This window comes from Pongo pygmaeus, chromosome 14, assembly GCF_028885625.2.
Source record: "Pongo pygmaeus isolate AG05252 chromosome 14, NHGRI_mPonPyg2-v2.0_pri, whole genome shotgun sequence".
Taxonomy (NCBI): Eukaryota; Metazoa; Chordata; class Mammalia; order Primates; family Hominidae; genus Pongo; species Pongo pygmaeus.
This window is the reverse complement of record NC_072387.2, coordinates 60,682,726-60,698,076: the sequence shown is the minus strand read 5'-3', so window position 1 is coordinate 60,698,076 and position 15,351 is coordinate 60,682,726. Positions and strand designations below refer to the sequence as shown.

The 15,351-nt window shown below is 38.9% G+C and overlaps 1 protein-coding gene across 4 annotated transcripts in view; it reads left to right on the top strand.

The window, feature by feature from the left end:
• The window catches only part of NEK5 (NIMA related kinase 5), a 91,512-nt gene that overhangs the window by 2,067 nt on the left and 74,094 nt on the right, over nucleotides 1-15,351 (top strand). For all 4 annotated transcript variants that reach the window (XM_054446323.2, XM_054446322.2, XM_054446321.2 and 1 more), the window contains exons 4-5: nucleotides 7,996-8,092; nucleotides 15,072-15,169. In XM_054446323.2, coding sequence (XP_054302298.2) covers nucleotides 7,996-8,092; nucleotides 15,072-15,169 — 195 coding nt within the window. The remainder of the gene's footprint in view (nucleotides 1-7,995; nucleotides 8,093-15,071; nucleotides 15,170-15,351) is intronic.

Below are 15,351 nucleotides of genomic sequence, written 5' to 3'. Positions count from 1 at the left end.
GTAAAGTTAAGAAGTTCAAATTTCTGTTAATTTTCAGTGGGATATTCAGCTGACTTTTAATCCAATATAAAAAGGAAATTTTTATTTTTTATAATTACGAATTTTAAGCCATAATTGATTTTTGTTAATTCAACCTCCTAAGTCCATTGTCCAAACAGCAACCAATGATCTCATTTTTAAAAAGAGGCTGGACGCAGTGGCTCACCCCTGTAATCCCAGCACTTCGCATGGTCGAGGTGGGAGGATCGTGTGAAGCCAGGAGTTCAAGATAGCCTGGGCAACATAGCAAGACCTTGTCCCTGCTAAAAAAAAAAAAATTTTGTAATGAAAATAGAAAAGAAATAAGATCACATTTCTGTGGCTCCTATGGCCCTCCTTAGGGTGCCCTGCAAGGCCCTGTGAGATGCCAGCCTCCTCTGTTGCCCTGACTTTTCTCTGTGGTGCACTTCCTCTCTCCTTATTCAGGTCCTCTACGAGGGGTTTTCTGCAAACATCCTAGCTAGAGTAGACCCCCAGCCACAATCACACCTTATCACCTTATCACACCACCTTGGTTCCTGGTTTCTTTTTTGTTTTGTTTTCTTTTTTTTTTTTTTTTTTTAGACGGAGTCTCGCTCTGTCACCTAGGCTGGAGTGCAGTGGCATGATCTCGGCTCACTGCAACCTCCACCTCCGGGGTTCAAGCAATTCTCCCACTTCAGCCTCCTGAATAGCTGGGACTACAGGTGCATGCCACCATGCCTGGTTAATTTTTTGTATTTTTAGTAGAGATGTAGTTTCACCATGTTGCCCAGGCTGGTCTTGAACTCCTGAGCTCAAGTGATCTGCCCGCCTCGGCCTCCCGAAGTGCTGGGATTACAGGCTTGAGCCACTGCTTCTGGCCTGGTTTATTTTCTTACTAGCATGTATAATGCTCTGCAATTACTTTGCTCTCTTAATTATTCATTTGTTTATTGCTTGTCTTCCTCAGTATGCAGAACAGTTCCTGTCATATAATAGGTGCTAAACAAATTTATTGAGTGCACTGAATGAATAGAGGAAGACCATATGTAATTGTTGGTCTAATGATTTTGGAAAATAAATACAGTTAATTAAAAATTAATAATTTTTGCTAAATCCACCTTGGTCAGTGTTTATGTCACCCTCTTTAGTGGTATGTTCATTTCATAATATATTGGGACAACAATATCCATTGTTTGCTAGAATTAATTCTAAGGCAAGTCTTGTTGGTCAGCTTCTAGAGGATTTATAAATGAGAGTAGCATAAAAAGTTCCATACAAAGTGTGTGCAAAATGGACTACCCAAGTTACACCATGTGAATATACTTAATGCCATTGAATTGTACACTTAAAAATGGTTAAAATGATATAAATTTTATCTTACCACAAAAAATTACAAGAAAACCTACCCAGACTTAAAGCTCAAGAGTAAATGACTGGCTTCCAGGGATAATGATTTATTTCCCAATATAGGTCTCTTTTTGTGAATCCATGGCGTATTCATAATAATGTCCTCTTATTCTAGTGGCCCGCAATAGCTTCCTCCCATGACATTATTCTGCTCGCTCTCTTTTGTTTATCTGACTGCTCTCCCTCAGGCTTATCTCTGTCTTCGCCCTCTGTATGTCCTCAACCATGTGTCCTTTTCTGATTTTCTTTTTCTGTCCATTGTCACCTAAACTGCCCCACTTTAGTGTTTACCAATAAGTAGATCTCCCTTAAATCTCTGTCTCTACCCCTGACATCTTTCAGTACCCTAGTTCTGCATTTCTTCTGCCAGCTAGATAACTTCAGGTAATATCTGTGGTTTTGTTTTGTTTTGTTTTGAGGTGAAGTCTTGCTCTGTTGCCCAGGCTGGAGTGCAGTGGTGCCATCTCGGCTCACTGCAAGCTCCGCCTCCCAGGTTCATGCCATTCTCCTGCCTCAGCCTCCCAAGTAGCTGGGACTACAGGCGCCCGCCACCACGCCCGGCTAATTTTTTGTGTTTTTAGTAGAGACGGGGTTTCACTGTGTTAGCCAGGATGGTCTCAATCTCCTGACTTCGTGATCCACCTGCCTCGGCCTCCCAGAGTGCTGGGATTACAGGCATGAGCCACCGTGCCCATCCAACATCTATGTTATTAATCTATTGCTGTGTAGCATATTACCCCAAACTTAGTGGCTTAAAGAATAAACATTTATTGTCTCAGAGATCCTGTGCATCAAGAATTTAGGATGATGATCATTGAGACCACCTTGGACACTCGGTATCACAATTGTACCCAAAAACAAGTATTAATAGTGATTCTTCCTTGTTGTAAGCAGACCCACTTCACCTCCTATGTGCTGCGCTGTATTAATGTCATCAGTGTCCTTATGGTTGCCAGCCTGAAAACCTTGGGATCATTTGTGAGCTTATTCCCTCTCCACATTCAGATATTTGGCGAATACTGTTGACTCTTCCTCTTCCTTGAATTTGCTTCAGTCCTTTTGTCGAGGCCCTGGGTCACTTGGATCCTTCAAGTGGCTCCAGCCAAATTTTGATAATGCTCCAGCCATGCCCCCAAACCTTCACTGGGACAGAGGCTGTAAAGAAAGAGTTGCCTAGGTTTGACTACATAAAAATAGAAAACGTTTGTATGTCAAAACAAACACTATAAATAAATTTAAAGAAAACTGAAAAGGTGCCAAAAATATTTGCAAGTATTGACTTAATGGTGTTAGCCTTTTATTAAATCAATAAAAAGATAAAATCCATATATGAAGTCATCATACAAAAATTTGAAACTCAGTAGAAAACTAAGAAATTAGGAGTTTATTCAAAGAGAAACCCCACAGATAAACAGAAAACAAATGTCCAACAGTAGGTAATTTGTTAAGTAATTTATAAAAAACTAAGTGGCTATTAGAAATCGTGTTGTAGGTGAAGCATTGACATGGGAAAATTTCAATGTTTGCAATGTTTGAGAAAATAGTAAGTGTAAAATAATACAATCTTTGGAAAAATATATATATTCTCCATATATGTATACCTACAAATATGTTCATATATGTACAAAGAAAAAGAGACACAAATTGTTATTATTGAGGTAGAAAGTGGGGTTTGCCTTGTGCATTTTTTTTGAGACAGGATTTCATTCTGTTGCCCGGGCAGGAGTGCAGTGGCATCATCATAGCTCACTGTAACCTTGAACAAGCCATCCTCCTGCCTCAGCCTCCTGAGTAGCTAGGACTGCAGGCATGCGCCACCACACCCAGCTAATTTTGAAATTTTTTTTAGAGACAGGATCTTGCTATGTTGCCCAGGCTGGCCTCAAGTGATCCTCCCACTTTGGGTCCCAAAGTGCTGGGATTACAAGTGTTAGCCACTGTGCCTGGTCTGCCTTGTGCTTTTATATTGTTTCACTCTTCAGAGAAGTTTTGAGACCCTCTCTGATTTGCCCCAAAATTACGGCTCCTATCACATACCCTACTTTTTTTCCCCACTCCAGCCTCTGCATTTGCTTATGGGGCTGCTGCTTCCAAGGTCGTTGCCTGCTGATCTCCCAGCATCAAGATCCCACTTGTTCAAGGCTGAGCTCTACCATACCTCCAGAATCGTCCCACTCTAAAGAATTTATCCTTCTCTGTAAACTTGCATAACTTTTATTGGAACCTCTGTTATAGTACTGACTGCTTTCTTTCTGGACATGCTTTGGCTGTTTATTTTGTGCCTTCTCCTCCTTATTTAGCTGTAACATGTTCTGTGAGGACCGAGTCCATGTGCGTTTTGTGCTGGTATTCCACACAGCACCTAATGCTTGGTGCCAGGAGATATTCAATAACTTCTTATTGGATAGATGATTCACTGGACAGATGCTTTCAGGCCCTCTTGCTCTATTGCGAAGCTGGTATATACTTAGGAATTATAAAACCATTTTAATTCTGTGTAAAGAGAAAATATTTGAGAGGTGAATCTCTATAAAAATGTACATTACTTCATTTCATAGCATCTCTCCCATTCTTTAGTATAATCAAAAATTGACTATATTTTTCTAATAGAGCACCAATTTTTCATCACTTTACTCATGAACTACTCTTGTCACTATGCCATAAATAAGTAGAATTTTATATTAGACCTCATTATTCTTGTTTTCCCATATCTCTTTATGTTATGGAATTTACCTGTAACATCTGTGTCACAATATTAACATTTATTACTTTTTTCTTCCTATCTACTCTCATGTAGTTTTTCATTACTTCTTATCTAGAGAAATTTATATTTCTTCTCTCTAATGCCTCCCTACTCCCTACACTAGACCCCAGAACTAAATTGCTTGTTTTCTTACAGGTACCAAAAAGCTAATATTTTCTCTTATCATCCTACCATTATCAAGCATGTTCTTTTCCTTCTGGGCTCAAATAAAAGTGTTTTATCTTTCCTCAATTGTGAAAATAAAAATGTTCATTGTACAAATTTTGAAAAGAGCCAAAGGAGAAAATAAGACCATTTAGAGGAAAATAAAAATAGCATATAACCTCTTTCTTAATCACTATCAACATTTTGCTGAATTTCTCTCTAGACTATTTTTAATGTATAAGTATATAAGTTATTAGAATGATTGGTGTCATGGTAGTTATACTCTTTTTTTTTTTTGAGATGGAGTCTCGCTCTGTCGCCCAGGCTGGAGTGCAGTGGCGTGATCTCTGCTCACTGCAACCTCTGCCTCCCAGGTTCAAACAATTCTCCTGCCTCAGCCTCCTGAGTAGCTGGAACTACAGGTGTGTGCCACCATGCCTGGCTAATTTTTGTATTTTTAGTAGAGACGGGCTTTCACTGTGTTGGCCAGGCTGGTCTCGAACTCCTGACCTCGTGATCTGCCTGCCTCGGCCTCCCAAAGTGCTGGGATTACAGGTGTGAGCCACCACGCCCGGCCCAGATATACTCTTTTGTAACAGTTTTTTATATTAGCAATATATTGTGAATATTTCCTCATCTCATTCAATATTTTTATATAATAAAATGTTGTCATATAATGATATTAAATGTTCACACTAATGATAAAGGGACCACCTGCAGGGTGTCCATTATATGTCACACCATCCTGGGTGTTTTATTATATATATCAACTCAATTTAATCTTCACAACCACTTAAAAGGTAGCTCTCATTATTCTCACTGTACAAGTGAAAGAGCTGAGGCTAAAGAGGTTAAGCAGTTAGCTCCAGGATGCACAGTAATCAGCAGATCCATCTAAGTCTTTCTCTGCTCTTTCCATGATAATACATTGCCTCCCTTTATTTTTAATGACTGCATAGCATTAAAGTGGTAGCAGGTTAAAAATACCATAATTTAGCTGGGCATGGTGGCAAGTGCCTGTAGTCCCAGCTATTCTGGAGGATGAGTTGGGAGGATCCCTTGACCCCAGGAGTTAAAATCCAGCTTAGACAACATAGCAGAACTCTGTCTTAAAAAAAAAAAAAAAAAAAAAAAAAAAAAAAAAAAAAAGCTAGCAAGCAATTTATTAAAAGTTAATTTATTTAACTCTTTTTCTATTTTCAGATAATTACATTGGTTAGTTTTTTGGCTATGATTCAATAACATTTAATATGTAAAGTATGATTCATTTTTGTTAAACAAAACTATGTATATATGCTTGCCTATATATGCATGACATAAAAAGCTCTAACTATTAACAACAGTTATCCCTAGGGAATATAGTATTAGGTTGGTGCAAAAGTAATTGCATTTTTGCCATTAAGAGTAAGGTTACCACCTATGGGCTTTCATGTGTGGGCTAGATGAGAAAGAAAGAGGGAAGTTTCACTTTTACCTTATTCACTTCTATTTGACTTAAAACAAGCATGCATTATTAGAGTAACTTAAAAACTAGCAATAAAACACTGTAACAAAGTCTTTTGTATGAGAACTCTTCTGTACACTTTTATTATCTTCTTTGGATAAATTTCTAGAAGAATTAGTCAAAAATAGGAACATTTCCCTCATGCCTATAATCTCAGCACTTTGGGAGGCTGAGGCAGCTAGATCACTTGAGGCCAGGAGTTCGAGACCAGCCTGGGCAACATGGTGAGACCCCATCTCTACTAAAAATACAAAAAATTAGCCAGGTATGGTGGTGCTTGCCTGTGGTTTCAGCTACTCAGGAGGCTGAGGTGGGAGGATCACTTGAGCTCAGTGGGCAGAAGCTGCAGTGGACCAAGATCATGCCACTGCACTCCAGCCTGGGTGATAGAGCAAGACCTTGTCTTAAAAAAAAAAAAAAAGATTTCTTCAGCAGGATATAGACCCCCCTGCAAAAATGAACATTTTAAATATTCATATTATATATTGTAAAACTGCCTTCCCAGAAATATTTTATCAATTTGTGTAGTTTTACCAGAAATAAATGAGTGTCCATTTTGCTGCTTTCTGGCCAACAGTGGTTATTGACATTCTTTTCATCTTTGCCAATTTCATACATGGAATACTACATTACATTTTGTTTTAGCTTTTAATCCTTTTTTTTTTTTTTTTTTTTTTTTGCAATGGAGTCTTACTCTGTCACCCAGGCTGGAGTGCAGTGGCATGATTTTGGCTTACTGCAGCCTCCATCTCCCAGGTTCAAGAGATTCTCCTGCCTCAGCCTCCTGAGTAGCTGGGACCACAGGTGTGTGCCACCACACCTGGCTAATTTTTTGTATTTTTAGTAGAGACAGGGTTTTGCTATGTTGGCCAGGCTGGTCTTGAACTCCTGGCCTCAAGTGATCTGCCTGCCTCGGCTTCTCAAAGAGCTGGGATTACAGGCATGAGCTACCACACCCAGCCAAATTTTGCTTTAGTTTTTATTCCTTTGATTACTGCATGAGATTGAATATTTTTTTCTATCAGCCATTTTTACTTCTCTTGTTTTTTTCAGGTTGACTATTCTTGTACTTTGCTATTTTTCTGTTGAGGTGTTTGCCTTTTTAAAAATTATTTGCCATAAATTTTTATATTATAAATATATTTGTCATATATGGTACAAATATTGTATCCTAACCTTTTGTTTGTCTTTTAATTTTGTTTATAATATTCTTTTAAATAGTAGTTAGGAATTTTTTAAGTTGCTAAATGTATCCAGCTGGTAGGAGTAATTTAGCTGTTTTTGTTTTGAAACTCCTATGTACTGACTATACAATTTAAATTGGGGCAGGAAACACTGAAGCTTAGAGGGGTTAAGGAACTTACTGAAGGATCCTTCAGCTGAGATGTAGGGAAGCTAGAATTGAGAATATTAATTTTTAAGAAGTTCTTAAAGTCTAAATGAGAATGAGAAATCTGGCCAATGTTGAAGACCTCTAATGGGTGGAGGCCCCGTGGACATCAGAAAAGCGGGGCAGTCAGGGGCTGGAAGTCAGGGTAGAAATGACAAGTCAGCAAAGCATCAAGAGTGAGGAAGAAAAAGTAGAAATGAGGTGTGGCCACTGGTACTGGCACCAAGCCCCTTGGAAAGTATTGTCTATAGATGAAAGTAGAACAAGAAAATACACCCAAATACTTCTAAAATGAAGTCATGCAAGACAATTTTTATTTGAAAATGAAAAATGTAGTCATCTTAATACAAAATTTTACTGGCCTGATTTCTGTGGGATATGACACATTTTCTTTTTTTAGATTTCATTTGTTTCTTCTCAGCAGTGATTGCTCCTGGAATGTTGCATTTTTATAAAGAATTCCTTTGCTACTGAAAGATAGATATTAAAATATGGCTCCATATGGCTAGATAATGAACACAGTACCACCAGTCCAACTTTTAATATAGCAAAACTTCACCAGAAATATTTATTTTCTTGATGATGATTGTCGACAAATCATTGATGAGATATAGGGTACTCAACTAATTCTAGAAATGTTGTTTCCTGCCATTGAAAGATCGTTTTCAAAGTGACATTAAAAGCCAGTGAAATCCTAGAGAATTTTAGGTGGAAATGAGCAGAAAGCATGTTCTTGAAACCAAGTTAGCTTTATAGACTACTCTGTCTCTTAATGTAATTTAGATGCCCATACAAGAAAAAGAAGCTTCAAAGAAAGAAGTGATTCTTCTGGAAAAGATGAAACATCCCAACATTGTAGCCTTCTTCAATTCATTTCAAGGTTTGATTTTCTAACATTCCTTAAGTATTTTTATAAAGTATAGGCATGTTGACATATGTAAAAAGATTTGTTCCTAAGGACTGTGTATAAATTAATTTTTGTAAATGGGTCATTTCCCCATTTACTTAAATTGCAGCTTGAGACATCCTCGTTATTTCCTCTCTAGTAAGTTTTTGTAGACAGCTTTCTTATGTTTTCTTGTTTTTCTGCCTCTCCTTAATTCTCACTCTCCCAAAAAATTAATGACTGCTTATTAGCTTCTTTGCTGTAGTAACAACCCCCAAATTTAAGTGACTTACAATAAGACACATCTATTTCTCACTTACATTACATGCTAGCTGTGGTGGGCTGGGGTCTTGAGTCTGGGGCCCAGGCTGAAGGAGCAGCTCAGATAAGGAACCAGCTGTTCTCATAAGCAAGAGAAGAGGAGAAAACAGAGCCCACCACACTATCGCTCTCAAAGCCCTGCTAGGATGTGTGTGTTTGTGTGTGTGTGTTGGAGGGGTACTCTGCTTACATGAGATCCTGCATATCCTTAGGCAACAGATGGAACTGTGTAATCCTCTTACAGAGAGCCAGCAAACAGCCACGCACCGTAGCCTAGCACACTGCCATGGAGAGGGGGAGAACTTAAGGGAAGGAATTCCCTTCCTCTGTACACCTGAATACAATTCTGCTGAGAACTTTAGGGAAGGAAGTCCCTTCCTCCGTACACCTGAATGCAATTCTGCCTCTGCCCATCACTGTAGTCCAAAGGTAAAAAATAAATAATAAATGAAGGGGCATTGGTCAGACAGCATTCATTCACTGAACTGATACTTATTGAGTATGATACTTATTGAGAACAATATGCCAGGCATTGTTCTAGGTGTCAGGAATATAGCAGTGAACAAAGCAGATGAAAATCCCTGTTTTCATGAAATTATATTCTAGTGGGAAGAGATAGACAATAAACAAATCTATGGTATGTCAGGTGTGTCTTAAGTTGTGACAGGGCTGTATGTGCTGACAGTTTTATGAGGGGTCATTCCCCAGCCCAGCCCCCAGCACAGGGCTGTTTTAAGACTGATAAGTAGTTCATAGAGCAGAAGTGTTAACCTCAATATCTTCAAGCATCATCAGTTGGGTAAAAGTCAGTCAATAAATGAATACAGCCACTGTGTCTCGAGTATGTAAACTGTGCAGAGCACTGTGTTCCTTACTGATTAAAACTGCTACATTCAAGGTACTTCTGTGTGTATGGCCCTTCTTTGGCTTCTGGGTATTTAAAAAGAGCTCTTGGGACTCTTCTGAGGTCTTCCTGGGAGCAGAACAGTATACATGGTCTGGAATTGGGTTGCATGGAATAACTTTCAAGGAAAGCCACTGAATAAAGTGCCCTGCATTCCTGTCCATTGGCTACTGATAATGCTATAAGATGATCTTTCTCTTCTTTATTTTGTTTGAGGTTATTACTGTGACTCTCTGGCTAACTCCTACTTATCCTCAGGCCTTTTCTGAACTCAATTCAAATTACAGCTCCCTTTGGTTCTCTTCCACAGCAGTTGCACTTACATATGTCTATTTATATAATTATGAATTTGTTTCATATTTGTCGCCCTTTACATAGTAAACTTAATGAATTTTGGGGCTCCATCTGTTTTGCTCACCACTTGATCTTTGGCATCTAGCACACATGGCTGCTCAATACCTATTTACTGAATGAGCAAATGGACTGAACCACTTTTAGAGACTGGAGTATTTCCTTATACCATGTGAGATTGATTTTTGAGGACAGTTTACCACTGGAAGCTTTTGCAAAACTGAGGTCATTTTTACAGTATACATAACCTTTGCTGTGTTTGTTGATACTGTAAGTTTACATTTTCTCATGACTCTTTTTAAGTAGAGCACTCCTGTGTTTAGGAAAACTAGAGCTATTGTGATGCCTTTGAGTTTGCTTGGCCGATTGCTGAGACTTGAACTACTGAGCTTATCTAAAAGCCTCAGAGGGCCTTGTAGCCTCTGTCTTTTAGAGAGTGTAGGTAAAGGCTTGTTTTCCCTCAAATGGCTTATCTCTGATCATAAGAACCATGGCTCTAATGTTTGTCTATAGAAAACAGAATGTTTTTGGCTGGGCGCAGTGGCTCACGCCTGTAATCCCAGCACCCTGGGAGGCCGAGGCGGGCGGATCACCTGAGGTCAGGAGTTCAAGACCAGCCTGGCCATGGTGAAACCCCGTCTGTACTACAAATACAAAAAAATTTAGCCGGGCATGATGGTGTGCACCTGTAATCCCAGCTACTTGGGAGGCTGAGGCAGGAGAATCGCTTGAACCTGGGAGGCAGAGGTTGCAGTGAGCTGAGATTGCGCCACTGCACTCCAGCCTGGGCAAGAAGAGTGAAACTCTGTCTCAAAAAAAAAAAAAAAAAAGAAAGAAAAAAGGATGTTTTTATTGGTTTGAAGCAACATAAGAAAAATAATGAGAATGTAGTGATATTTTCCTAAGACTAAATTAATTCCATGTAAATTCCATCAATAAACATTCATTAAGTGTCTGTTATATGCCAAGCGTGTTCTAGGTCTTGGAGATATATCAGCAAACAAAATAGGCAAAAATTCCCATGCTGTTTTATTTGTTTTCTATTACTGCATAGCAAACGAACACAAATTTAGTGGCTTAACAACAACACCTATTTATTATCTCTTGATTTCTGTAGGTCAGAAGCCTGAGGTTGGCTTAGCTGGATTCTCTGCCCAGAGTCTCAGCTAGTTGAAATCAAGGTGTCAGCTGGGACTGTTATCTTGGCTCATGGTCCTCTTCTAAGCTTATTTAGGTTGTTACAGATTTCATTTACTTGCAATTGGAGTAATTGGATCATGGCTCACTGCAGCCTTGAACTCCTGGCCTCAAGTGATCCTCTCGCCATGGCCTCCAAAAGTGCTGTGAGTACTGTGCCTGGCCAGAAAGAGCTCTTTTACATTTATTTAAACACAGAGTTTTATTTTATATTACTCTTACGCACACATAAAAAAAGAAAATATAAGCAAACAAAGTTGGTTAAGGTATTCTAAAAATTATTTAGGCAGTGAAAACATTAAGCCTGCCGGGTCTACAGCAAGTGATTGGAAGATGCCAATGTCTGTAAGAAACAATCTTGATTTTTTTTTTGAGACAGTCTTACTCTGTTGCCCAGGCTTGAGTGCAGTGGTGTGATTACAGCTCACTGCAGCCTTGACCTTTTGGGCTTCAGGGATCCTCCCACCTCAGTCTCCTGAGTACTGGGACTACAGGCACGTACTCCCACACCTGGCTAATTTTTGTATATTTTTTCTTTATAGAGCCAGGTTTTCGCCCAGGCTGTCTCTGTTGCCCAGGCTGATCTCAAACACCAAGTTCAAGCAATCCACCTGCCTTAGCCTTGGCCTCCCAAAGTGCTGGGATTACCGGCGAGAGCCACTGCGCCAGGCCCTTGATTTTTTAAAAGTGCATTTTAGAATAAATTATAATAATTGTTTAATAAATGTTGGAACTTGACAAATAAAAAGGTTATTTAGTGCCCCTCAGTTGTTTTGAAGTGTCAATGATCCATGAGCTTTACAGCAGATGGAAAATTTGAGAGCATAAATGATTTTTCAGACACTTCCAATAAATATAAAATTAACAGTGGCTAATGGAGAAAAATCCTTATTTTACAGTCAGATAATGCTAATTGACATTAAGTAGTTTCTTTTCTTTTCTTTTTTTTTTTTTTTGAGACGGAGTCTCACTCTGTCACCCAGGCTGGAGTGCAGTGACGCAATCTTGGCTCACTGCACCTCCACCTCCCGGGTTCAAGCAATTCTCCTGCCTCAGCCTCCTGAGTAGCTGGGATTACAGGCACCCGCCACCATGCCTGGCTAATTTTTGTATTTTTAGCAGGGACAGGGTTTCACTATGTTGGCCAGGCTGGTCTCAAATTCCTGACCTCAGGTGATCCACCCACCTCAGCCTCCCAAAGTGCTGGGATTACAGGCGTGAGCCACTGCACCCGGCCAGTAGTTTCTTTAAGATATCTCTGTCAGCCGGGCGCGGTGGCTCACGCTTGTAATCCCAGCACTTTGGGAGGCCGAGGCAGGTGGATCACAAGGTCAGGAGATCGAGACCACGGTGAAACCCCGTCTCTACTAAAAATACAAAAAATTAGCCTGGCATGGTGGCGGGCGCCTGTAGTCCCAGCTACTCGGAGAGGCTGAGGCAGGAGAATGGTGTTAACCCAGGAGGCGGAACTTGCAGTGAGCCGAGATTGCGCCACTGCACTCCAGCCTGGGCGACAGAGTGAGATTCCGTCTCAAAAAAAAAAAAAAGAAGGTATCTCTGTCATGATGAATTTTTAGTCAGTTTCTTTCACCAAAAGCCAGTGTAAGGTTGAATGAGTTGGAGGTTGGTGAAAACGAAGTGAGATGAAATCCTGTCTCCTCTGTTTCATTATTCTGATTCTTCCATGGTTTTGAAATTGCCCTCCCTTCATTGCTGTGGCAGACCTTTTAATGACTGAGCTTCAGTGATAAGAAACATCAATTCTCCTAAAAGTAACACATTCCTGAAAATAACCGATCTCTAGATATTAAGGCATATCGGGAAGCATCTTCTCAGAACCCTTCCTAGATCTCCAGTCTTACTCGCATGCGCTTTCTCCTCACCCTCCAGCCTACAGACTTCTTCACAGCACTTGTCACCCAATGCTGAGGGACTCCCCAACTAGACTTTGCCTTCTTAACAGTAGAATGGATGGCTTCTTTGCTTTTTATTCCTACACAGCATTCCTTGCTTTTGCATATCCTCAATAGAAGTTTGTTAATAAATGAATGGATCTGTCTCTTAAAGAAGAGAGGAGGAAAAATTGAAATATGTGAAAGAAGATGCATGGTTTGTGAGTTAGAAGCAACCAAGGGTAGATACTGCCAGGTTACTGATATCCACAGTAAAGTTGGTTAGGGTACTTTAAAGAGTAGGATAGCAAAAGATAGATATTTGTCAAGAGATTTTGGCATTTAGTGGGTACTACAGGGGAAAATGTTATCAACAATTGCTTATAAGACTGATTTTGGTACATATGTTTTGTGTTCCTTCGGGGTTTTTTTGTTTGTTTGTTTGTTTTTAGTGAATCCACTCAACAAACATTTAAGCCCCTTTGATGTGCTAACTACTGTTTTAGGTACAAAAGAATGAAGTGTAGACAAACAAGTGAGTAGAAATCCTTCTTTTCTAACAAGATCCCAGTTGGTAGTTGGTTGGCTAATGAAGAAAGCTGGTTAAAGCAGAAAATCATCTGTTTTAGTCTATTCCAGCAGCTATAACAAAATACCATAAACTGGGTGGCTTATAAACAGCAGAAATTTATTTCTCACAGTTCTGGAGGCTGGGAAGTGCAAGATCAAGGTGCAGGCAGATTCGGTGTCTGGTGAGGGTTCACTTTCTGGTTCATAGATGGTCCGCCTCATTGTGACTTCACATGGTGGAAGGGGAGAGGGCTCTCTCTTGGACAGCAATCCATTAATGTGGGCTCCACCCTCATGACCTAGTCACCTTCCAAAAGCCCTATACCTCCTAATACCGTCACTGTGGGGGTTAAAATTTCAACATATACATTTGGGGAAGACAAAGACATTTAGATCCTAGCAATTATACAAACATATTTTAAGATAAGAAGACATAATCATCCTTTGAGTGGAAATGGCCAGGAAAAAGAAAAAGAAAAAAAATTTAAGGAAATTACAAGCATTTGTCAAAGGATAGTTTCTTTTCTTTAATATGGAGCAAGTGTTTGTGGATAATCTGTCCACAATCCTTTTAGAAGTTTTCTTGTCATATTTCATTCAACATTTAGGTCAATGGTTATTTATTTATTTATTTTTAAACTCACTTTTACTGAGTCCTCCAAAGTATTCAGGATAGCTTTTGGAGGAATAATCACATCTTTCATTTTCTATTCATATTTCATCAGTTTATGTAATAAAGACAAGAATAACTCACTACAGTTCAAGAAAATTCAGAATTATAGTTGGTAGATTATGAGTCCACTCACTGTAGTTCTGAATTTTCTTTCTTACGTAAGCTATATGTCTTATTTAGAATTTCTAGTTTCTTTTTTTAATGTGGAGCAAGGATTTGTGGATAGTCTGTACATAATCCTTTTAGAAGTTTTCCAGTTATATTTCATTCATCCCATCAACATGTAGGTCAATAGCTTTTTTTTTTAAAAACTACTCACTTTTACTGAGTCCTCCAAAATAATCAGCATAGCTTTTGGAAAATAATCACCTTTCATTTTCTATTCATATTTCGTCAGTTTCTGTTATAAAGACAAGAATAAATGGCGTAAACATATTTGGGAAAAAAAACAATGATCTTGATAAGATTCAGTTCAATTGGTAAGAGCAGAGGTACTTGGACATACTAGAGAGCCTAGTAGTATTTAGTGGTAACCTTGATGGGGCAATAGCAATGGAGAGTGTCCTGTAATCTAGTGAGTGGTTTAGGCAGAGGTCAGTTATAAGAGTTTCTATAATATTCAATAACATAGATGAATAAGTGCCATATAAATATGGCTTTATGCCCAAATTCAAGAAGGGGCTATTAATTCTTCCTGGGGTGTTATGAAAGAGTCACAGCTGCTATTTTTACAGCAGATTTCTAATCTCTCAAAGGAATGTATTAATAAAAATAGCCAACATTTCTTAAACTCTCATTATGTATAGGCACTATTCTAAGCATCTGACATGGATTAACTCATTTAGTCTTTCCAACAATCCAAAGAAGAAATTTCTATAATATTTCCATTTTACAGATGAGGTAGTGAGGCACAGAGAAGTTAAAGTGACTTGCCCAGAGTCACAGAGCTGAGAAATATAAATGGTATAGTGGAATTAGAACCCAGTCCATCTTGATTCCACAGCCAGAACATGACTGATAAATATCTGAAATCCTTCCAGCACCAAATGATTCCTTTTCTTACAGAGAACGGCAGGCTGTTTATTGTAATGGAATATTGTGATGGAGGGGATCTCATGAAAAGGATCAATAGACAACGGGGTGTGTTCTTTAGTGAAGATCAGGTAAAAACTTCTAATTTACTTTTTAATTTTTGTATGTGTGGTAGGGGGAGAATTAAATTTATAATGTCATAAGTACTAGACTATGTTGATATAAAGCATGTGTTTTGGTAGAGAAATTCAAACTATAAAATAGTAGATCAATATTCTTGGTAGATTCAGTCCAGAACAAGTTTGCAGTTGAA